The 26115-nt window shown below is 42.1% G+C and overlaps 2 protein-coding genes across 3 annotated transcripts; both read right to left on the bottom strand.

Moving 5' to 3' along the window:
• Positions 1-187: 187 nt before the first annotated feature.
• On the bottom strand, positions 188-12282 carry degs1 (delta(4)-desaturase, sphingolipid 1). Of its 2 annotated transcripts, XM_082557158.1 has the most exons (4): positions 12167-12282; positions 10462-10554; positions 2046-2788; positions 188-1518 (listed from the first exon to the last, which is right to left on the bottom strand). In XM_082557158.1, exons 3-4 carry the CDS (start codon positions 2760-2762, stop codon positions 1372-1374), a joined length of 864 nt encoding a protein of 287 aa, XP_082413284.1. In that variant the 5' UTR covers positions 2763-2788; positions 10462-10554; positions 12167-12282; the 3' UTR covers positions 188-1371. The 2 variants fall into 2 exon arrangements, with proteins under 2 accessions (XP_082413284.1, XP_082413283.1); XM_082557157.1 differs by lacking the exons at positions 10462-10554; positions 12167-12282 and adding an exon at positions 8486-8735.
• Positions 12283-12878: 596 nt separating this feature from the next.
• fbxo28 (F-box protein 28) lies at positions 12879-26115 on the bottom strand. The gene is made up of 5 exons (XM_082557156.1): positions 25868-26115; positions 24650-24759; positions 21513-21651; positions 16204-16399; positions 12879-15921 (listed from the first exon to the last, which is right to left on the bottom strand). The coding sequence occupies exons 1-5, from the start codon at positions 26054-26056 to the stop codon at positions 15419-15421; spliced, it is 1137 nt and encodes a 378-aa protein (XP_082413282.1). The 5' UTR covers positions 26057-26115; the 3' UTR covers positions 12879-15418.

Here is a 26115-nt window from a genome sequence, read left to right on the forward strand (position 1 = left end):
TCATTTTTTAGTTTTCACTCTTTTCCATTTCTATATTTATATACATATAAATAAGTGTTCAAGGTGCATTCTCTTACTTTGCTTCCATAAGCTGTAAAATCAGACAATGGATTTCTTTCTTCAAGTTTATCACTGGCTAAAATGAGCAGCCACCTGACACACAGAGAGGACACGAAGGACCAAGACGTTTGTTTTCCAGAGTTTAATGTGACGCTGGTCTCTTTAAGGAGGAAGCAAACAGTGTGAAACATACAGCACAGTACAGAAGTGACAGGCCTGCTCCAAGCACACAGCACAAAACAGTGAGTGCACTCCTCTGCGTTTTACATCCAGAGATGTCCCACAGTGAAATCATAACAGCACCACAGTCGCCTCAGTACTGTCCACCTCATTCAGTTCAACATAAGTAAATGTGCAGGCTTAAAACATAAAGTAAAGCTAATTGTTTTAACACTTTCATCTTTTAAAGTCTTGCTCAAGAAGCAATCAACTGAGTTAAGATCACAATCATGGAAAACAAAGCTCTGGTGATCAGTTACATATGCATGTCACAAGCTCAGACATTTTCAGTCACAGGTTGGATCTTGTTGAGGATGGGCCGGGAGCCATTACAGGCCACAAAGTGTGAACATCTAAATTTCGCTTTTATGTTGGCTTTAAATGTGCATAGATGCATCACTCACAAGAAATTCAATTTATATGGAAGGAAGTTACATTTAAATACACTGTGTTTGAGCTCTAAAGTGGAAGAAAACATCTGGTTGGATCCAGCTGCTTTGCACAGCCAGCTGTGATGCTTTACTTCAGCAGAGGAATCTGTGGGGCTGGCTGCACAAAGACCTCATACTCTAACAGTTCGACTAGCGGGACAGGACGCAGACATGGAAGTTGCAGAGATCACTCCGTTAAAAAGGAAGTCCAGTCTGAATGAAGCCTCTTTGTAACAGCAAGGGTGTGTCAGAGAGAAGTGCTGCATTGTGTTAGCCCTGGGTGGACTGGCAGCCCGCCCCGGAGTTACCCTACCCCCAGTATCCGCACACAGGCTCCAGGGCCCCCACCACCTGACTTTGAGAAGCACTCAGGAAAAGTATGAATGAAGCTTTACTTTTTCGGATATCTGAACCGATTCATAGCTGTTCAGATATCAGGTCTCTGTGCAGCCAGTCCTATATTTGTCCTCGCTCTACAACACCAACAAATTAAAGCCCAGCACCACCCGTTTTTGGACCTGTTCTGTGCACACTCAGCACCTCATCCCTCTAGTCAGTTTAGCCCACATGTGGAATGCACTCATCTGCAGAAGCTGTTAATTTTTTCAAAGTGGAAAGGCTGCCTTTACAGCGGACACACAGCAGTGTTCCCACAGTGGCGTTACTCCTGTTTGACCTCTCCCTTCAGCTTTCTCTTGATTCGTGAATATGGGCTTATGGTATCGTCCATGATGAAGTCATATAGGACCTTCACCCAAGATGTGTACTGAGGCAGGTCAGCGTAATACTCTGCAGCAATTTCCTTTACCTGAAAACAAAACACAAGGAATGGACACATCACAACTTTCTCCATTTACTCACTATACAATTTTCTTTCATGCTTGAGACATAATGATTTTACTGTTTCTGCACAAATTACACTGGTGGTGGTGAAATCAAACTCCTGTGAAAGCCTGCTGCTCACAGATAACTTCATGTTCCTTTAGGATTTTCAATGCTGATTTCAGTTTCTTTCATATCTCAGGTTACAGAGGGGCAGGGATCCTTTATTGTTCTCCTGAGTACATTCAATCACAATATTCTGTATAATTTTAATATTGAACCAAATCAAATCATGGAGTACAGCTTTACTGTTCTATTAGGCAGGTTTTATGCGACAAATCTAGTTCTCGGCTGAAGAATGTTTTTAACCATTGCAGTTTCTCTCTCAGAACGACTGCCTAAACCATCTGTTGACTTTGCATGTGTACACAACAATGTGACATTAGCAGGGAACTAACTCCAGTGGTCAGGATGTGTGGGTAACAACCTGCACTGTCTCTGAACTTTACTCACCATGGGCAGCCTGCGTCCTGGGATGCTGGGGAAGTCATGGTGCTCATTGTGGTAACCCACATTGAAGGTGAGCAGATTGAGAGAGCCGTAATAAGAGTAGGTCTCGTGACCCTTCAGGAACATGTAGTGCTCAGCTATGAAGTGGCCAGAAATTGGATGCAAGCCCATTCCCAGCATGGAGCCAGCCAACATGTAGACCACAGGCTTAGCCCCCCACAGCCAGTAGAGCAGAACATTGAAGGTGACCTGGAAAGCCACATTGGTCATCTCAAGCTGAGTGATGGGTTTAGGGTTAATGCAAAGGGGCCGTATAGCATAGAAAAGTGGCTGCAGAATAATCCAGATAAACTTGCGAAAGCGAGTGCAGAAAAACCAGCCTTCAAAATCAGTGGGGATATCTACATCAATCCCATCTCCACCCAGGTAGCGATGATGATCCAGGTGATAGCGTTTGAAAGACGCAGAGTAGGGCAGGCCGATCGGCAGGTTGGCAAAGATGGCAAAGTAGCGGTTCCACATGGCTTTGTTATTTCCAAATGCTGTATTGTGGGAGATCTCGTGAATAGCAAGGGTCATTGAGTGGTTGATGCAACTGCCAAATGCATAAGTCCAAAACAGAACCCATTTCCAGTCCAAGTCCTTGACCAGGTAGAAAGCTACAAACTGTATCACCACCATCATGCACACGATCCACTTCAACCTCGGGTCAGGACCCATCAGCGTTTTGATTTTTGGATATTTGGCTGCAAGATAAACACAGGAGACTCAAAGTCAGTTCAGTCAACATTCAAATGCTGAAAAGAAGACAATCGCAACCTCACGAGGTAAAGCTGCGCTCCTAATTAAACGTTACACTCTTCATACAAAGTTGTAGACAATGATATCCTTGAATTAAGACTATTTATGAATTTGGAACACATGTATCCTTGTTAAATTTGAAAAACACTACTGCATTTTGCTAATCAGTCATTTAAAACTGCTGCCATAAATAGTATTTCGATCTTATTTTAATGGCTGACTCAAGAATAATAAACACTTCAGGACACTTTAAGAGACTTGCTGAAGACAGTGTTTCGCTCAAGCCTTTTCCACAGGTTCATGTGATTAAACATGTTTCATTTACATTAAAGCATCACATTTTTTCCATAAAAAAAAAAGAAAAAAAAAAGCATAGATTACAAAACCAAATTTGGTCAAGGCAATGTTAAAACAGCAACAACCCCCACCACTTAATTAGTGACCTGGGTGTCAATTCTCTCTGTATCTTCCTGTCCTTTCATAAAACCTTTGACCCCAACACCACAAAGCTAATATCAGAATCAGAATACTTTATTGATCCCTGGGGGAAATTATTTTTTGTTACAGTACTCCATTATAAACCAACATTAAGACAAGACAGACAATACACTAACTAAGAATAGTACAATATATACATATATATACATGCATACATAAGTCACTCATAAATAAATAGCTGGAAAAGAAACATGTGTAGTTGTAGCAGCAAACAGTGTGTTAAGTGGATGCGTTGTACAGGGAGATGGCCACAGGCAGGAATGATTTCCTGTGTCGTTCAGTGGTGCTTTTCGGTAATCTCAGTCTCTCACTGAACGAGCTCCTGTGACTGACCAGCATGTCATGGAGTGGGTGGGAGGTGTTATCCAACATTGTCTTTATCTTGGACAGCATCCGCCTCTCCGACACCACCTTGAGGGTGTCCAGCTCCATCCCCACAACATTGCTGGCCTTACGGATTAGTTTATTAAGTCTGTTGGCATCTGCTGCCCTCAGCCTGCTCCCCCAGCATGCAACAGCATAGAGGATCGCACTGGCCACAACAGACTCATAGAAAATCCTCAGCATTTTCTGGCAGATGTTGAAGGACCTCAGTCGCCTCAAAAAATAGAGACGACTCTGGCCCTTCCTGTAAAGTGCTGTGGTGTTTTTAGCCCAGTCCAGTTTATTGTCAATGTGTACTCCAAGGTATTTATAGTCCTCCACAATATCCACACTGACCCCCTGGATTGAAACAGGGGTCAAGTGTTTCCTGGTCTTCCTGAAGTCCACGATCAGTTCCTTGGTCTTTGCCACGTTGAGCTGCAGATGATTCTGCTCACACCACGTGACAAAGGAGTCGACCACAGCCCGGTACTCTGTCTCATCATCCCTGCTGATGCATCCAACCACCGCAGAGTCATCAGAAAACTTCTGAAGATGGAGGTCTCTGTGCAGTGGCTGAAGTCTGTGGTGTAGAGGGTGAAGAGGAAGGGGGAGAGGACAGTCCCCTGTGGTGCCCCTGTGTTGCTGATCACCTTGTCAGACACACACTGTGGGAGACGTACATATTGTGGTCTTCCTGTCAGGTAATCAACAATCCAGGACACCAGAGAAGCATCCACCTGCATCGCTGCTAACTTATCACCCAGGAGGGTCGGCCTGATGGTGTTGAAAGCACTGGAAAAGTCAAAAAACATGACCCTCACAGTGCTCGCCGGCTGGTCCAGATGGGTGTAGACACGATTGAGCAGGTAGATGATGGCGTCCTCAGTTCCGAGACGAGGCTGATAAGCGAACTGAAGGGGATCCAGATGTGGTCTTACTATGGGTCGCAGCTGGTCCAGGATGAGCCTTTCCAGGGTCTTCATGATGTGGGAGGTCAGTGCCACGGGCCTGTAATCCTGGGGGCCACTGGGACGTGGCGTCTTTGGTACAGGGACGAGGCATGATGTCTTCCACATCACCGGGACCCTCTGCAGACTCAGACTCAGTTTCAACTCGTCGGCTCTATTCTCACCTCCCTCAGCTCCCCTGCTGTTGGTTGGCCTGAATCCAGTGATGGTCTTCATGCCCCTCCACACCTCTCTCATGCTGTTCTGCTGGAGTTTCCACTCCAGCTTCCTCCTGTAATTGTCCTTAGCCTCTCTGATCTTGTCCTTTAGTAACACCTGGATCTTCCTCACTTCCTCTTTGTTGCCCCCTCTGAAAGCCCTCTTCTTCTTGTTGAGGAGGGCTTTGATGTTCTTAGTCACCCACGGCTTGTTATTTGGGTAACAATGAACAGTCTGAGCTGGAACAATGGAGTCGGTGCAGAAAGTTATGTAGCCTGTGATTAGGGCTGCCACAAACGATTATTTTGATAGTCGACTAGTCACCGATTATTTTTGCGATTAGTCGACTAATCAGATCATCATCCATTGGACGTACAGCGTACAGCTTATTGCACCAGCAGCATCTGGTCTTATATAACTATCATTAGCTTACAGCTTGAAGTGTTTGTGCTAACTAAAAATAAAGACAAGATGATAGTTTATTAATTTTTAATGAAATTTGCAGATTGTTTCGGTGAAGTTTAATAAACTCCTTGCTTTCTAAAATATAACAGGACACCGGAGTATATTATCCAGCGTCTCACACTTCTGATAATCAGCTGTCTGCTTGACAGTTTTAGCTGTGCAAAAACTATAACTTTAATCTCAGCCAAACCGATTTACTCAGGAACAAATAAAATACTAAAGAAAGCCAAACAATAACATTTAAGTTATCTAAGTGACTTATATATATGTTTAACCTGACTAGCGAAAGACGGCGGTGGGTTTGAAAACGATTTGCCGGGAGTCCGGTGTTCTCACGGCTCTAGTTAGCCTTGCCCCCGGCTCGCTAACGAGCTAGTGGGTAACAGACGTCTCCGAAAACGTCGGAGCGCTTTTGAAAATATGTGGTGTCTTGATAAACTGAGCAGATATTTGAGGTTTACACAGCTACATTCTCGCCTGAAAATATGTTAAACGTTTATTTTGTGACCCAGAAAGAATAATAAGAGTAAAGTTAAAACTAACTAGCTGCCGCCATTGTTGACAACTGCGCTGGGCCGCGCTATGAATTCTGGGACACAGCTTCTTCTTCTTCGGGGTTTAACGGCAGCTGGCATCCTTGTACATGCAGTGCTGCCATCTTCTGTTTCAGTCCGTTATTACACTCTTAAATCCTACTACTCATTCCTGCGTCCTTTGTGATCTTATAAAGCTTCAAACGATGCGTCGACTATTAAATTAGTCGTCGACGATTTTAATAGTCGACATAATCGTGACTAGTCGACTAATCGTGGCAGCCCTACCTGTGATACACTCAGTAAGCCCATTGATGTCCTCGGCGTGAGGCTCACAGAGTGTTTCCCAGTTGGTCAACTTGAAACAGCCCTGTAGTTCTGCTAAGGCCTCCTCTGACCACCTCCTAACAGTCCTGGTGGTCACAGGTTCCCTCCTCACAATTGGCACATAGCGGGGGGTGAGGTGAATCAGGTTATGATCTGACCTACCAAGTGGGGGGAGGGAGGAGGAGCTGTATGCATCCTTGACGTTAGCATACAGTAAGTCTAAAATTTTCTCTCCCCTGGTAGTCATGTTTTATAATCATGATACATTTGTACCTACATGACAGATGCATTTCAAAAATCCAAAAGATCCAGTTTAACATGTAAAGACAAACAGACTAGTTATAAACCCCAAGACTTATGGAAAAATACCCTTTGAAAGGTTATTGTACATAATTAGAACTATGCCTTGGGGGGGGGGGGGGGGGACAAACTGAATTTATTTTGTGAAAATAAACATAATCAAAGAGATCTCCTTAGCTTTAGTCTGCTAAAGTATGTTACTACACCTTGCCTGATGGCGCTTTGATGGACAAGTTTATTGAGTTTACTAGAGCCTACAAGACTGAAAGCCAACGTTCAGCATATGACCTACAACACAGAAATACTTGAAAAGACTAAAACTAACACTGAAACTAATACTTAAACTAAAACTCAATGTGCTGCAATGGATTAAGTCCACAACTTAATCTGACTGAACTCCACTGACGTGCAATGAAAGGTGCAATAGAAATAAAATGGATTAAAAATTTGAATGACTCAAACCTTTAACAACCTCAGTCAAAACAAGACGAAAGCCAGCTCAAGCCACGTAAGTATAAGCTGTTGACTCATTTCAGATTCACTCAGGTTAAAAGAGCAAACTCACAGGGCCTCCAGGCTACATATATTTGCACAAAACGTGGGACCTTACAGCAGAGAGATGTGTCTCAACACATCCTGTGTCACACCATGCTGCCTCCACTACTAGAGCAAGATGGCTCTCAGAGGGAGGGACCTGAGACCACATACAGTTAAGCTCTTTACAAGCAAATATGTATGGACATACAAACTACATTGGACCAAGTAGCCAATATTTAGTAGGGGCACAATTCACAAAGTTTGGAGGTATATAATCGCAAAGACCTTGCAATATGTGACATAAAAACAACTTGTCTGTGAAGGTTCTCAGTCATAAAAACAACTTAAAATGCTGTAAGGAAAAAAAACTCAGTGAACTTAAAGTATTGTGAAATCTCTGTGTGAAAGTGTGACTCTCCTCAGTGAAAAAGACACTAGAAATGCAAAAGAAACACTGATCACTGTCCTCTTGGTCCAGTGGCTAAAGCAGACCACCTGATTCAGAGAAAAAGGCACTTTGACACAATGAACGCTTTGTGTGTTTGAAAGAAGAAAAGCAGCATTCAATGTGAGTCAGCTGCCTATAGTTACTAATGTGAATCATATATGTAGAGAGAGAGACATCATGGTTCTGATTATTTAGTTTTCGAGCGAAAATGCAAAAAAGTTTATGTACGTCTTTCAGTTTCATGTCACGATAATTCATTATCTTTGGGTTTGAACTCTGAAACAAAAAAACAAAACAAAAAAAAAAAGAGTCCTTGGAAATTAGCTATACCACTTAAACTACAAACCAGAACAAACTTTAAAAAAAAACAAAAACCCAATACGTACGGAGCATACTGTAGTTTTTATAGTGGCTATTGTCAAATTGCAATACTTTTCCTTTTTTGTTTGCAATGCTTTAACTATACCAAGTGTGGGGCGAGAATGTGATATAATATGTGCGTTTAACGCTTAAAATCTGCCCCCAAAGTCAACAAACCACTCCTGACAGGCACCGAGAGCACCGGTTATGTGTCAAACCGTTACTGCAGTTTTCCCAAGAGAAACTTAGGGAGTGGCACATAACCACTGCGAGAACTCCCCATTTGCTAGCCTCACATAATATTAGTTGGGTCGAATGGCCTAAATAGCTGGAACTTCCTTGTGTGCGCGAGCGCGTGTCCATGTCAAATTGTGTAACTGAACGATAGTGGTTCTCACTGTGGGTTAAATATTGAGCAAAGTTGGCCTGATAGCTAACATATACGGGTGCATAAGGAACCGTTAGCTTGAAACTAATTAGCAACTTACCGTTGCTTAAAACTACTCAAAAAACTAAGCCTTTATGGTGTCGGGGTGTGCAATTAGACGGTTTAACGAAAGTTAGTCGTCAAAAGCCAAACTTGGTTATACCTTTGTTAACTATGGATTTATGCGCAATTTGCTAACGGATAAGCTAGCTCACCCAAAATCGCTTTTCTCCTGTCAGCATGCGGCTGGTCCGTATAAACCCATTCGTAGTCCTCACGGGCGACTCGGTTTCCCATCTTTGTGACTACTGTAGTGAGAGGTTTACAGCACTTCTCCAAAAGGTAACAGCACAAGGTCGTTTCTTTAAAAGAAACTTCTTTGCCTCCCTTCCTTTCGTCTTTGATGGCCCGACGCTGACGTGCGCAAAAGCCGGCAGGCTGCAGACTCCGCCCCCCGGTGGCCTGTCGTCACGTAACGGTGTTCGCTGTTACGTGACGACAACCTTGTTTTAAGGCTGTTGCTATGTCAACAAACTAACATTTCAGCGAAACATATATTTACAGAATATATCTTGAGGGTTTTTTGTTTTTCTTGAGTTAGCACCTCAAAAATCGTCAAACCTCTTGACTTGGAGTGAAAATAGTTCACCGCATACCTGAGCAAGTTAAATAACTGAGATTCTTTTATTCTCCAGTTTTGTGTTCATATCCTTTTTAAAAGTGACATTAAATTAAACTGTTGTGAAATGAAAATGTGACAGTAAAAAACAAGTGTAAAACAGGACATTCTCTGAGCAGAAATACTAAGGCTTTGAGCAGGGCCGTGCAGAGATGTTTGAAGGGGCATGTGCTCAAAGTTAAAAGAGGGCACCAACAACCAGGCTGAACCTCCATTCATCAAGAATCTAATATGGAATCACATCTTACTATATCACTGTCATCAGCAGTGTTGGTCAAGTTACTTGAAAAAAGTAATCAGTAACTAATTACTGATTACTTCCCCCCAAAAGTAATCCCGTTACTTTACTGATTACTTATTTTCAAAAGTAATTAATTACTTAGTTACTTTTAAAAACACAATTTACAACCTGAAGAGGTGAAAAAGCGATAGATCTTTCAGCCCAATTCTACTTTTTCTGCATAATCCATCATACAAAATGTAATCAAATGGAAAAGTCTCTTTTTAAAACTTGTTTTATTAGTTTTAATCTTTTAACTTTATGCATCAAGCAAACATTTAATTATATGCAACATTCACTGACTGGAACAAATTTATTTAATATTTAAACCTATTTTCTGCACATTCCAGCACATAAAATAATTTTTTGTGTGTGTTTACACTCAGTCTTTCAAATAGATGCAAGTAAAACACAGCAGAAAATAAATAAAGTCACAGACTCAGCGGTCCTGTTGCTCTATTTTCACCTGTAAAGCAGGACTACGGTAGGCGGAGGTTTACCCTGGTGCAGGTGTGCCGCAGCGGTCAGTGGAAGAATCCACGAGTTTCTCTGTGAGTTTCCCATTACGTCGTAGCTACTCGGTGCTTGTTGGAAGTTTAGGGGTTTTTTTCGCTGTAAAAAGAAGTTGGATGGACGATGGACACTAATGTTTTTGTCACTTTTTATGGAATCAAACTCAAAGTAAGGTCAGTACTTCCACGCTTTAAACGCTGCACGCTCATACTCTCTCCACACTCGATATGTGATCCATTGTTGATCTGCACACAGCTGTTGTCACGAACGTCGCACTTGCTTACCTCACTGTCATGAGACATTCTTGCAAAAAAAAAAAATCACGGTTTTAGTAACGCAGTAATGCAGCGTTCCTACGGCAAAGTAACGGTAATCTAATTACCGTTTTTGCAATAGTAATCCCTTACTTTACTTGTTACTTGAAAAAAGTAATCGGATTTACAGTAATGCGTTACAAGTAACGCGTTACTGCCCATCTCTGGTCATCAGGCAGGGACAATGCAAAGCAAATGTAGCCTATGTTTTACCTGATGTGTAAAATGTTGCTGTTGAGCAGTTGCTGCTGCTCCTGCTGCAGACAGTGCTGGAGGGGCGGGGGCGATCTCAAAACATTAAACAAGTGTTTTAGATAATAATAAACTTCAAAGACTATTCATACGGACATACTTACTAGTACATATCATCATCCAGAGTAAAGTCACAGAGAAGCGTGTACTCACCTTTGCTGTTGTTGCCACTTTGTAAAGTTTGAGTTTCTAATGAGGGTCAGTGTTGCCAGATTGGGTTGATGCTCTAATCCAGCCAGATGTTGTCTATCAATCAAACATAACCATTAAATAGCAGACCAAGCATCACTGCATTAAACACAAAAGAACAGTAAACTGGGTTTGCCAGCTGAATGACTGACTGTCTTTGCATCAGAAATGATTAAATGTATATATTTGTAGTTTCACTTTATTTATTCATATACTGCTGTATTTAAATGTTGTATTTAAATGCAAGTCAAACTTGCATCAGCACAACTAAATTCTCCACCTGTCCCTAGCAGCCAGTGGGAACACAGATGAAGGGAACGCTGGTTTAAGGTGCTTCTGAATTCTGAAAAAAAAAAAAAATTCTCAACAGGTTCTTCATCAATCAGCCTATTATTGCTTCATACATCTGCTTTTTTTAAAACTCCGTAAGGGACTTTTAAGAGCCATGTCAGTCTGTTGTAAATGTGTTTTAGGGCTCAGTTTCTGCCTTTATTGTTCTCTGTCTTGTGTGGTTTTTCTGTGTGTTTGTTCATTTATTTTTCCGTCCATCACCATGAGTGACTTCAAGCTCTGTTAATGGTCCTGGATAATGTGACTGATCAGCAGGAACTAATTGATGAGCTTCAACATACTGATGACTTGCTTGGTGAGGAAGCTCCCGTTTGAATTAACACCATGGGCACTTTTAGATTTCAACACAGGTGGTTGATTGTTACACTCTGGAAATGAAATGAAGGTTCGTGTTATTAAGCCAATAAATTATGAAAAACTGGGTTTAGATTCTTGGTGAAAAATGTGTTCATGACGGGGCAGAGTTCTTGCATTTTGTGTAAATTTAAGCATATAACAATTTGATTATTGCTTAATAAAAAATAAAAAAAAGACAAACTGAAGCTACACAACACAGGGGGTTTACAAACACAAGTCTCACTTATTGGCTTACTTATTTATTCTATACGCTGTACAGCACATAAAAATTCACATTTTATGACTGGAATGTTTATTTATCTGGGCTAAAGAAAATTTATATGAAACGCGTATACTGCATATTTGCACCATACATAATGCATATTGCAGGAAGTAACACCTGTATGGGCAGAAATCTGTGCCATCAGAAACTGAATTTGAATAAGTTCAATTTGAATTTGAATTGCTCCGATTGAATCTGAATTGTAACTTGAATAAATGCTTTTGAAAACTGAATTTGAATTAGTCTAATTTGAAATTGAATTTATGGTTTGAAAATGATCATCACTAAATTGAAATTGAATTTATATTTTGAAAATGAATTGATCCAGTAATGCTGCACTAATGAATTAGACTAACTATTCACTTTAGCTAAAGTTATTAAGTCAGCTAAAGAGTTGGGATGCTGTGTAAGACATATATAAAGCTAAAACACAAAGGTTTGGACACCGTTTTGCATGTTTCCCTACTGTAGGGGTCTCTGCAAGCATACAGAGGGGGTACTCTGAGAGGGTCCAAGATGACAACTTTGGAATTCTACTAGAAACAGTCGATCATATTTGTTGTCAAAGCTGAATTCAGGGCAAACTACGCTAAATTAGCGTTTTTAGCTAGCAGCTACAATAAGCATAAAAGTTACCGTACGGCTATCATTTGTTAACATGACGCTTGTTCTTATACATGTAATACATTTATTACCAACCTGAGAGTTTATCCGCTGGTCATTCGACATGACGAATGACTTCTGAAGTCTTAATTCAGCTCAAGACGCTGTAGATTCCCGTCAGTAACACTTTCGGTCCGCTAGTAAAACGTAGTTCTATTAATCTGCACTTGAACCGGAACCGGATGTAAGTTCCAAAAAACTGAATTTTGGAACTGAAATTGAATTGTAGAACTGAAACTGAATGGTGAGAAGTGAAACTGAAATTATTCGAGAGCTGAATTTTTAAAGGATAAAATGCAGTTTCAAAGCAAATCAATTCATTTTCAAAATATAAATTCAATTTCAATTTAGTGATGATCATTTTCAAACCATAAATTCAAATTCAAATTGAACTTATTCAAATTCAGTTTCTGATGGCACAGATTTCTGCCCATATGTTTAAAAAATGGCTTTGATTTGGATGCAGTCTCATTGCCACACTGCAGCGTACCAGCACAGCACTCCAGTTAGTTAGTCATCAGAACTGGTTTCCTGTCTCCAGCACGAACATTTCCTGTTATTGTTTTTATTTCTTTCGTGCCAATGTCATGTATCCACCAAAATGGATAATACGACCGACCACACAAGCAAAGAATGATGTCAATTACATTTGTTTTACTACCAAACGTAATGAATGTATATGATGAATGAACACTCAAATATTAACATTAAATCTACAGCTTCATGTTTACAATCAGAGATACACAAATGTGTTAGCTGATTTTTAATAGGTTTGATTTGTACACCAGTAACAGTAATGTGTGCAACAAGACTGTACAATTAGCCCCAACTCAAAAGATAGTTTTCTTGGCATACGTACATGAAATAATTCACAATCTGCACTTTAAAATACATGAAGAATACAGTAAGGTTTTCTAGACTGAGACGCAGTCTCAGATGGAACCACCAGATTACATCTTCTTGTGCTTTGTTGCCTTGTGTCTTCATAATAGACACGTGAGATGCATTTCCAAAATGTCTTTACCAAATGAATGTGCCATGTGTTAGTTCAGGTCATCCAAAGAACAGAAACACTTGGAACAAGGAAAACACAAGTGCAGCCACAAGGCAACAAAACAAGTTTGTACAGAGAAGGAAGCAGGCAGTCTAACGGTAATCGGTTCCCACTGCCACCATCTATTTGTGCAAAAAAGTCCAAAAATCAGGTTCACTCCCTCGTCTTTTTCAGGTGGAGGCAGAAGTCTCAGGAAGAGTTTCAAAACATAAGGAAAAAACAAAAATCAGCTGGCATTTGGGACAAAGTGAGAAAAACCTGCAAGTTTTAGAAGTGACCTTTGAAATGCAATCTTGTTCTGGTTTTTTCCTTCCTTCTTTTCCCCCACATGTACTTCTACACTTGTGTTTTTCTCTGGGTTTACTGAAGTACTACAAGTCCTAGGCTGGGGAGAAGCCCAGTATGAGCCAGCGGGGATTCTATATTTGCAATTCAATACTGGAGGAGTGTTTACATGATCTGACAACGACATCCCAGAAATCTTAAAAGCTCAAAAAAGTATAAGAAGCAAACAACTGATCGTTGTTTTCATTTAGACCTCAGAAACGGACTAAAACCTTCAGATCTTCATCAGCAGACGAGGTTGGCCAAATGTTGTATCAAGCAACATGTGGCTGAAAATGTCGATAAAAGCCAGCAAGTGACACCAGGTTACATTTATTGAGTTAAAGTACTTAATTCAAGGTCGTCTCAGTTTTCAGACTGTTAGCAAAGTGAAACTATTAAAAGTATTGTGCAAGCCTGCCAAAGTTAGGCCTTGTGTGTCTCCAGTTTGTGCAGTCAGGACAGACTACACAATGAAACCCCCCCAGGGTAAAACACTGACCTGTACTGGAGTACATGTTGTGTACAGTGAATATGCAGAATGTTTGAAGCTCATATCAGGCTTCTCACGTTATTCAGAGAACAGATGCAAAACACCAGTTTGCCATCAAGGTCAGTTTTATAGTATTTTTATCCTCAGCACAGCTCATACAGTAATGCATCATATAACAGCCAAATATGGACATGAGGGGCTTCAAACGCATGACTGCTTTCATATTCAGCACAGCATGGCTCCTGTGCTCTCTGCTGCTTCTGTAAAGAGTGGAAAGAAACTGATGTGCATATTCCCCCCCAAAGAGCTTGACATGACAGTTTGGCCTTCTCCTCCTTTCAGCCGTGCTTTTCATGAAGATTCAAGAATTCATCAAAAACTCATCTGAGCAGCAGCTCTTGAAAAAAAAAGAAAAAGCGAGCTACTACAAAGAAATAAACCACTGACTATTTCATCGATTCATATTGCACTTAGCCAAACTTAGAAAGAAGCTGTTGCAACTGATTTAGACCCCTGTGAAGATCACTAACTACTGACAACATGCAACCGCAGTTAGGCTGTTCCAGGAGCATCACACTTCCTATTTTCATTCGATATCCTTTAGTAGTTTATGTTCCCAAAATGACAAATATGAACATTTTCTTAACAAACAGGAAATGCATTAAATCACATGTGCAAGGTGACTTCTGTTAACAAGGCTGCAAATATAAGCATCTTCATTTGAGAGTACAGTCATTTCAATGAAACAACCTTTTTAGAGGCAAATAGCCAACCACCCACCTATACCCTTATTGATTTAAGTGGTTCAGAAGCCTTGCAAGGACTGGCCAACAAACCCTATGTGCAGAACCAGGACACTGATGAATGGAGCATAAGAAAAAACATTGTGTAGTCAAAGCCTAATGTCTTCTATAGAGTTACATTATCATGCAGGTAGTGATAAATCATCAGCAAGTCACTCTGTCACCCTAGGTCACACTGTAGTCTGACTCAGTCCACTGCCTGAAATCACTACATCGCCACATGTGGAGTAATCCACTGCTCAAAGTAGAAACTACAACGTGGAGTAGCTGAGAACGGGACCTTTTTAAAGGTGAAACTATAAACTAGTGACGTGTTTACACAGTAATGTATTATTTAGGCGAGTCTTTAACAAAAGGAAAATCAGACATTAACAGTTCTGTAACGACAAACCTAACCATGTGCAAAGTCCTGGATGACATTCAGGGTTCAGTGCTTTGGTTGTGGACAGCAGAGAATTATTCCACACCACAGCAGGTGGTGTCAGCGCTGTGTGTGAGACAGTATACAGGAAGTGTGTTGGTGGAGTGGCTGATAACTCTGGGCACTGGTTTAAGATGTGATCAGTCAGACCTTAAAAATCAAAATAACTTGAGCTAAATGACACACGAGTTTCTCATTTCTTGCTGCGCAGCCGTTTGGATTGCCGTGGAAGGTCTGAGCTTTTTCTGGTGCGTTTTAGCGAAGACCCTACCTCACCCTCTGTCTCCCTGGGTGAGGCTGCAGCCACGCCTGTCAAGACAGCAGCAGATGTGCTGGCAGCAGTGAAAGACACAGCAGAGCTGCTGGATGTGGAGGGGACAGTTGTGTTGGGCCTGGGTCCTCCGATAGCAGCAGCGCTACTCTCCATCAGTTCACGGAGCTTGTGCTCCAGCTCTGCGAGGCGGGCGTTCTGCTCAGCGATCACCTGGCTCTGTTCCTGCAGCTTCTGCTCCTGGTCCTGCAGCTGCTTCTGCTGCTCCAGCTGCTTGACCCGAATTTCCTGCATCTCCCTCCGCAATACCGTCATCGATGCCCCGTTCACTTTCACCTGCTGCTGCACCTTGGTCATCTCAGAGCGAGAAGGTGTGTTCTTAGCCAGCAAGGACATGGTGGTCAAAGAGGTAGATGGACCTGCCACTGAGGGCACAAGACACACATCTGAGTAAAGCGTGTTCCAGAGTTAGCATAGCGTGTGATGCAGAGCGCGTGCAGAGCAGTGCAAACAACCAACGGCTGGGGTGGCACGTAAGACTAAACAGGACGATGACTTTCTCGTCTCTCACATTTAGCGACAACTCTGATACAAATGGAAAGCCACAAACGCACAACCACTGTGGCTCACATGTTGCATTTAAAACCTTGGACACCCGGTGCAATAGGGATGCGCAACTATTATTGTTTTTGTCACATTTCAATTACCTGGTGCAGAGCCAATGAGGCGACCAGACAGATCGGCTCCCGGCAGTTTCTTCTTCAGAATGGGGACGATCTTCTCATCGAAGTACTCCATGGCCATGGAGGAGATGTCCCTCAACTCCTGCAGAACCTCATGAGCTCGCTGAGGTGCTCGGGTAGAGTTCACGTAGCGCAACACGCGGTAAATCTCATCTATAACCTGATGACACACAACAGCACGTGATCAGGAGAATACAAATAACAGAGAAATAATGAGTGAAACAGGCTTTTAAAAGCTCGATGCGGCATTCATGTGTGGGGAGCTGACCTGGTCGGAAGAAACAAATTAAAAAGGCTCTGGTATGAGCCACTACTAACAGTTAAAGCATAGTTTTTAATGGTCACATGTTGAACTGTGGTGCAGCTAAGACGTCCTAAACCAGCAGCAACGGCACCAACCTGATTAAAGACGGTTTCAACATCAATAATCAAAGAAATAGTTTTCCTTTTTAATCATGCTGGTACTGTTGTTGATTTAGGGCATTTTCCTTCCACTGCAGTTCAACATGTGTGTTAAGGCCCTGGCCATATTCTGAATCAGTGTGTGTTCTGTGCCTTTAAGAGTCTCTGCAGGGCCTCCACGTGATTGGAGGAGCCGTTTTGGGCCGGCTTTGACCTGCCACCTGCTGACTGACACCCACTATGAACTGGCCATTTCAAAAACCCTGTCTCCCGCAGATGTTCCCCAGGCAGCAACAGCAGACCTGTCCTCGGCCTCCAAACTGGCAGTGCTTGATCTTGTAAATAGCACTGAAGCAGAAGGGGTGAACACCCTATTTTTTTGCACTTTTTCTCTTGTTTATTAAATTAGGGAATTAAAGGTAGTGCTTGTGTTTTGTTTAGTTTGGTTTCGAGTAGGGTTTAGGTAGCACTTCTTTGGAATAGGTTGTTTTGTTTATTATTTTGACCTTTTTTCACCCTGGAGTTTATGGTCTAAGGAGTTTGGAAAGAAAAGCATCTGGACTTCTTTAAGTTGCTTGAAGACGTCTTCGAGCAACTTAAAGAACCTTCACAGACCTGGAGTTTATGCTTTCAGTTTTGTTGTTATTGGTAGCAATAAACCTCACTCTTAGATTGACTATTGGGGGACAGGGGTGTGGAAACCCTGTCAAAGTAGCCATTCACTTTACTTGAATCTCAGTGCTAAGCTCAGATAAAATAATTATTGTGGGTGATTTTAACATCCATGTAGATGCTAAAAATGACAGCCTCAACATGGCATCTAATCTGTTATTAGACTCAATTGGCGTCTCTCAAAATGTAAAAGAACCCACCCACCACTTTAATCACTCTCTAGATCTTGTTTTAACATATGGCATAGAAACTGAACATTTAACAGTGTTTCCTGATGCCCTGTACCAACACAGAGCAGAGCAGCTATCTGAACGCTACTCCAACAGAGGTCGATTATCTTGTTAATAATTTCACCTCCTCACTACGTACGACTCTGGATACTGTAGCTCCTGTGAAAACTAAGGTCTCTAATCAGAAGTACCTGACTCCGTGGTATAATTCTCAAACACGTACCCTAAAGCAGATGACTCGTAATCTGGAGAGGAAATGGCGTGTCACAAATTTAGAGGATCATCATTTAGCCTGGAGAAATAGTTTGCTGCTTTATAAGAAAGCCCTCCGCAAAGCCAGAACATCTTACTATTCATCACTGATTGAAGAAAATAAGAACAACCCCAGGTTTCTCTTCAGCTCTGTAGCCAGGCTGACAAAAAGTCAGAGCTCTTTTGAGCCAACCATCCCTTTAACGTTAACTAGTAATGACTTCATGAACTTCTTCACAAATAAAATTTTTATCATTAGAGAAAAAATTACCAATAATCATCCCACAGATGTAATATTATCTACAGCTACTCTTAGTACCATTGATGTTAAGTTAGACTCTTTTTCTCCAATTGATCTTTCTGAGTTAACTTCAATAATTACTTCCTCCAAACCTTCAACGTGTCTTTTAGACCCCATTCCTACAAAACTGCTCAAAGAAGTCCTGCCATTAATTAATTCTTCGATCTTAAATATGATCAACCTATCTCTAATGATCGGCTATGTACCACAGGCCTTCAAGCTGGCTGTAGTTAAACCTTTACTCAAAAAGCATCTCTAGACCCAGCAGTCTTAGCTAATTATAGGCCAATCTCCAACCTTCCTTTATATCAAACATCCTTGAAAGAGTAGTTGTCAAACAGCTAACAGATCATCTGCAGAGGAATGGTTTATTTGAAGAGTTTCAGTCAGGTTTCAGAGCTCAGCACAGCACAGAAACAGCTTTAGTGAAGGTTACAAATGATCTTCTTATGGCCTCTGACAGTGGACTCATCTCTGTGCTTGTCCTGCTAGACCTCAGTGCAGCGTTCGATACTGTCGACCATAATATCCTATTAGAGCGATTAGAACATGCTGTAGGTATTACAGGTACTGCACTGCAGTGGTTTGTATCATATCTATCTAATAGACTCCAGTTTGTGCATGTAAATGGAGAGTCCTCTTCACACACTGAGGTTAATTATGGAGTTCCACAGGGTTCAGTGCTAGGACCAATTCTGTTTACATTATACATGCTTCCCTTAGGCAGCATCATTAGAAGACATAGCATACATTTACACTGCTATGCAGATGACACCCAGCTCTATCTGTCCATGAAGCCAGATAACACACACCAATGAGTTAAACTGCAGGAATGTCTTAAAGACATAAAGACCTGGATGGCCGCTAACTTTCTGCTTCTTAATTCAGATCAAACTGAGGTTATTGTACTCGGCCCTGAAAATCTTAGAAATATGGTATCTAAGCAGATTCTTACTCTGGATGGCATTACCTTGGCCTCCAGTAACGCTGTGAGGAACCTTGGAGTCATTTTTGACCAGGACATGTCCTTCAACGCACATATTAAACAAATATGTAAGACTGCGTTCTTCCATTTGTGCAACATCTCTAGAATTAGAAATATCCTGTCTCAGAGTGACGCTGAAAAACTAGTTCATGCATTTATTACTTCCAGGCTGGACGACTGTAATTCATTATTATCAGGAAGTCCAAAAAACTCGCTGAAAAGCCTTCAGCTGATCCAAAATGCTGCAGCAAGAGTCCTGACAGGGACTAGAAAGAGAGAGCAGATTTCTCCTGTTTTGGCTTCCTGTTAAATCCAGAATTCAAAATCCTGCTCCTCACATACAAGGTCTTAAATAATCAGGCCCCATCTTATCTTAATGACCTTGTAGTACCATATCACCCTATCAGAGCACTTCGCTCTCGCTCTGCAGGCCTACTTGTTGTTCCTAGAGTATTTAAAAGTAGAATGGGAGGCAGAGCCTTCAGTTTTCAGGCCCCTCTTCTGTGGAACCAGCTTCCAGTTTGGATTCAGGAGACAGACACTATCTCTACTTTTAAGATCAGGCTTCAAACTTTCCTTTTTGCTAAAGCATATAGTTAGGGCTGGACCAGGTGACCCTGAATCCTCCCTTAGTTATGCTGCAATAGACGTAGGCTGCCGGGGGATTCCCATGATGCATTGAGTTTTTCCTTTCCAGTCACCTTTCTCGCTCACTATGTGTTAACAGACCTCTCTGCATTGAATCATATCTGTTATTAATCTCTGTCTCTCTTCCACAGCATGTCTTTATCCTGTCTTCCTTCTCTCACCCCAACCAATCACAGCAGATGGCCCCGCCCCTCCCTGAGCCTGGTTCTGCTGGAGGTTTCTTCCTGTTAAAAGGGAGTTTTTCCTTCCCACTGTTGCCAAAGTGCTGCTCACAGGGGGTCATATGATTGTTGGGCTTTTCTCTGTATCTATCATTGTAGGATCTACTGTACAATATAAAGCGCCTTGAGGCGACTGTTGTTGTAATTTGGTGCTATATAAATAAATTAGTCATGTGACAGCTGAGTGTCTCAGCCCTGGTAGTTACTTGATCAAACCCTCCTGATGATGAGCCAACTGCAGACTGATTTCCATAAACCTTAATAGGACAATGCAATCAAACTGAACAAACTAACGAGGAAGGCTGGTTCTGTTGTTGGCATGAAGCTCGTCACCCTGGAGGTGGTGATCAGGGACAGAATGCGGGCAAGACTGCTGGCAATCATGGAAAATGACTCCCCCCTACATAACACACTGGACAATCTGAAGAGCAGTTTCAGCAACAGGTTCCTTCAACCTGGCTGTCTGAGGGAACGTTACAGGAGCTCGTTCCTTCATGCTGCTGTCAGACTCTGTAATTCATCCACATCAGTCAGGTCCACAGAAATAATCACACCTCACTGCACCCTGTCACTTCTGTATACCACCATAAATACCTGCACACATACTTGTCCTTTTATATTTATATTCATATTTATACCTATATCTAGGGCCGCTCGATTATGGCAAAAATGATAATCACGATTATTTTCACTGAAATTGAGATCTCGATTATTTGACGATATTTATTTAACAATAACAATGTGTTGAATAATGACTTTAAAAAATAATATAAAATAGTGCAAATACTGATAACAGTGCAAATGTTTGCAATATAAGAAATAAATGTAAACATCTATGTTTAGTGAACTTTGCAGTGTTGCTCTGTGGTGCAGCTACACTGTAGCAAAGTTTACACACTGTGTCTACTTGATCCAGTCTGACTCCATGAACCCATAATGTTTCCACACCACTGAAGGTTTTTACCTCTTTTTAACCAACGGCAGTCACTCTCCTCTCCAAATAACTTCTGCTTAGCTTTCCGAGCTTCCCTCGGGTCCTCTTAATTGTTGTGACGCGTGTTCGAAATGCAAAGAGGTGCGCTCGATTTGCCACACGGAGCAGCGCGAGAGTAAAGCATGAGGGAGGGGCTAATAATCGGCTCAGTCATTTTTAATGATCGTTGAAAGCCCAGATCGTAATCGAGATTAAAATTCGATTAATTGAGCAGCCCTACCTATATCGCTATATTTAAAAGCACAAGAGCCATATTCAGCATCTGGATTTGACTAAAACTTGCTTTTATTGCTTTGGACTCATCTGTTTACCATCCTGCATGTAGCGCCAGACCCAGGAACAAATTATAGCATGTCACGGCAAACACCAAAGCGGGGATTCGTTTCACTTTATTAACAGACAGGGGTCCATAGAACATAAACTAAATACATAAAAAAGAAAAATAAATGTGGATTAATGTGGACTTGCTGCAAAAGGAAAAAATGAGCTTTTTAAATGAGAACTTTTCCCTTCTGTCTTGAAAACTACTGATGCTGCAGAGTTGTTTGCCAGTAGCAGCTACACTAACCTTTCCGGGGATGAAGCAACACAGGTTGGAGTCCACATATTTCATGAAGGTCATGTTGAGTAGTGAAAGGCGGGTCTCCACAGCAGCCAGGATGTCAGCGTGACGGGCCAGGGAGTGGTTTCTCCTCTCTGACTCTCTCCTGGGAGACAATGGAAACATGAAGAGAACTTTAAAGAATATCCATTTCTATGTATTGTCATTTATATCATTCATATGATCTTTTTCTTGACATCATTAAGAAAAAGATTTACTGTTCAAGACTCATTTGACTTGTTTTAGAAGTGGGATTCAAACTTGTTTGAAAAGGATCAGAAATAGAGCCTGTAACAGACACAGGAGGCACTCACAGCCAGCACAGCACAAAAGCCTGTGATGACGTCAAGAAACTATTGTAGGTTTGACTAAGAAACAACACAAAAAACCCCAAAAGAACACAGTGTCTGAAAGATGGAAGTTACTACTCCAATTAAACCTCCTTATTATATCTGTATTTGTAGGAGTTTCTCTTTCATAGAGGGCAAACGAGTGGGAGGAGAATATTGAAATGAATGACACAAACATAATTTACTGAGGTTTGGGGCATGGAGTTTACTGCCAACTGCACAAAATTAAAAGCTGAAAAGTTGTGGTTGTGAATACTAGACAAAGTGTTTAGACAGAGAAGTGCTTTCAGTGTTTAAGGGATGTGTGTGTTTCACAGGCATAAAGTGATTTTTGGTTTATGGTGAGATGGAGGCAGATGATCCACTGAGGCGACGCCCAAAAGAAGCTGCCAAAAAAGGAGGCTGACGAGGGGACACACACACACACACACACACACACACACACACACACACACACACACACACACACACACACACACACACACACACACACACACACACACACACACACACAGTAAGGTAGACCCTACAATAATACATACAAGAGAGAGAAGATAGATACATATTGTGGACACAATACACCATGCTCACATATGCTGTAAGAATCTTGGCTTCTTGTTTACACAGAAACCAAGCAGAAGGGAAGAGAGCCTCTGACCTGCTTTTACTTTGTCTGGTAACTATTATCTGAAGCTACCAGGCCTCAGCATCAGGCCGACACCATGAACTTCACACGAAGGTCAGATAAATAGGGCTGGAATTAAAATGGTGACATACCGGCAGCTAGGGCTGGGCCATATCATACCGTTCACGGTAATACCGGTGTAATGTTGGGCAATGATAAGAAAATGAAACATGGCGATAGAATATGGGTAAAACACGCATGCACAGTGCCCATGTTTACATACGCACACGGCGGCGACGCAGAATGAGAAGAGCGAAAGCGGATCGTTGAATGAAACCATGAACCTGAACTGGTTTGTAAAAATGCTGCAGCTTCACTGGTGTGGAACTGGTTTAGCTTTCGTCCCTCAGATACACAACAAAGCACTATTTTTGGTAGCGCATGCTAGCGGGCCGTCGTTATTACCGTGTTTTTTGGAAAATACGGCGCACTTAAAATCAATCCTTTAATTTTTCTGAAAGTCGACAGAGCCCCTTATAATCCCGTGTGCCTTATGTATGAACTCTGGTTGTGTTTACTGACCTCGAAACGATTTTATGTACACGGCGCTCGAAAATCTGTCAAATGTTTCAGTACGACTTTGCTAAGCTACGAAGCCGCACCGCTTGATGGATTGTCGGAGCGTTACGGCTATCGTAGGCGGAGCCTCGCTGAGTGATACGTACTGTGCTTCAACATGTTACCGTGTTGTGTGTGTATAACCTCTTTTTAAGTGTTGTGGATATTATACATGGTTATGCTGAGGATGTGTCGGCCAGTTTCCACTGGAAATGCCTTTTGGTTAAACTGTCAGCGAGGAATTTGCACTGTTACGTTTTTATATAACTTTAATGCAGATAAATAACAGCTGCTTGTTTCAGTGAAAATACATAGATGGGTTTTTTTTGCACTAATACAGTTGTGGAGTTGTAAAGTATTTTGTCTCGTGTCAATTATATCGTCAGTTATATCGTTATCGCAAATTTTCAAATGTATATCGTGATAAATATTTTTGGTCATATCGCCCTGCTCTACCGGCAGCCACCAGTAGAAATGTGAAAATCCCTGATGATTTTTGGAAAACTTGACCTTTGACCTTGAGGTTAAGATTACCCGGATTTAAACTCATCCAAGATTTTTAGTAGATGCACCTATGGTTTGAATTCTACGTCGCCTCATTCTTGAGTTGTTGCATTCACAAACTTGGGTGCCCACACTGCCTGCTCATCTGGCTGGGTGATAGCAAAACCCCATCAGCCTTTTACAGCTGAGGGGTAATAAAAAGGGTCTGAAAGCTCAGACTGTGTAAAGCAGTCCCAGCCACCAGCACAAATCCCTAATAAGGACACACAAATGACCCTTCTCTTGACATTTAGGTATGAACACAAAGCTGAACCCGTATAAACGGACACTGCAGCCTGACTGATTATCAAGCTTCTTCCCTGTTGGAGTTCAGGGTCTGGCCGCTGTGGTCGGCTTAGCATTCAGTCAGTTTTCACATCACTCTGGGATCGTGGCTAGCTTAGAATTAGCATGCTATCTGTGCATGTGCTTGGAAGGAGCTGAAGTTGGGTTAGCAGCATAATGCAGCTGTTTCTATCCTGGATGCAGTTTGGACGTTACCCATCATGCTCTCGTCCTTGATGGGAATCAAGAACTTAAATCCCACCCTACTGACAGAAGCACCTTACCAGAAGGATATCATGAGAACACACTTTGTTTGTTAAGGATGTTTTATTTGGTTTTGTCTCCCAATGTCCTAACTCACCAACCAGTACCTGTAGTTTTGTTTTATGAACAATGACTTTTCCCTCCTCTGCATTTAAATACAATGCTTTCATTTAGTACAAGGTACATGTGAATTTTGTATCCCAGCTTATGAAGAATTTAGAAAAAATACTTGTGCAAGGATGAGATGATTATGACAAAAAAGCGCTCTACATAAGTGCCAGCCAATTCATTCAGATCAAGGAAAAAGTATAAAGTCATTTCCAAGCTTCTTAAAGTTGGCCAAATAATTAAATAAAGGAGAGTTCCTGAAGAAAACCAGAGTGCAGTGAGAGTGGAATAACTTGTGATGTGATACTGACCTGGGCAGCTGGGCTTTGACTTGCCTCTGGCACAGGCTGTGGTAACGCTCCACCTTCAGGAATCCCTGATTCAGGACACGCTGGCAAATCATGTCCATACGCTTGCATACCTGAAGACAGATCAGAGAGAACAGGTGGACAGGTAATCTGATGAGTACGTAGCAATTCAGAGTTTCAAGTTATTTGCCTACATGGGATTCTTGACACAGTGCTTTGGATAAAGTGGAGGGCTTCCAGTCTCTACATTCACAGTTTTAAGAGCTGATACATTGGCTCTTATCATTCCTGTTGTTTTCAAAGGAATATTTACCATCCTCTCTTACAATCCTGCTGCAAAAACTACTCCCGGATGTCACCGTTAAGGGGATCAGAGGAAAAAGCAATGGCTGAATTCTACTTTGGGTTAGACTGGAGGAAACGCTTTCTGCTGCTTAAGGAAAAAGTCCACATTTACAGAAGTCATGAAGTCACTTTGTTAAACCTGATCATCAAATATCAACAGTCATTTGACACTGACCTGATACGCATCTGCTGACACAGCTGCACCGCTCATACTGGTAAGTAAGGTATGACACAGTCCACAGAGCATTGTGTAATGACAAAAAAATCTTCATTGCACATCTTGTTTGTATTACATGTCACAATACTTTGCATCAAGAGGGGAGTGTTTAGTAGCTATGAGTATCTCAGCAGGAAAACGGTTCGTTCATCTGCAAATGTCAGTGAAAACACGGGTAGTGCACAGCAGTCTTATTACCTCACTTAGCCAGTGAGCCACGAACTCCTCAGCAAACGCAAACTAACACATGACAGCGACTGATTCTGCACAGCAGGAGAAGAACGAAGCCTCCAGGCTGTGTGCCGAGCAGACTGAAGTGTAGGTGAATGGAGCTGCGAGGCTTCTACTAACCCCACAGAGTTACACAAGGACAGCCACGAGCCCGGTACTGGCTGCAAACAACTCCGTGACCAACACTCATCTGCGCTCTGACAGTTGTGTGATGGTGATAGTGTTGTGTCGTGTATCCCAGCCCTGCTCATCTCGGCTGTCTTGCTAATTCGAGGAGCACAATGCGGGCCGTGGCTGCAAACAGACGGCTCCAGACTGGAGCACGGATGTGAAACAGCCTGATGTCTGCGCTGCCTTTACACGAGTGCTACCCAAACAGGATTCGGAGCCCTGGCTAGCATTAGCTTTGCTGCTGTTTTTGTTCTCACCGAGCGCAGCAGGCTGATCTCATCGTAGGACAGGAAGTTGAGGATGGTCTCGATGGCCACGATGGGCAGGCCCAGCAGGGGGTTGTTCTGGTGCTGCTGGTCCGATGGAGGGGGTGTATGTCTTAGTGACACGATATCTGAGTCCAAGGACCCAACACATCCATCAACTCTCTCTATCACGGCCGCCATCTTGCTTTGAGACAGAGGAGCCGGAAATGACGTTTCAATAGGAAGCTCGTGCCATTTTT

This window comes from Aulonocara stuartgranti (assembly GCF_965226115.1).
Source record: "Aulonocara stuartgranti genome assembly, chromosome: 13".
NCBI lineage: Eukaryota > Metazoa > Chordata > Actinopteri > Cichliformes > Cichlidae > Aulonocara > Aulonocara stuartgranti.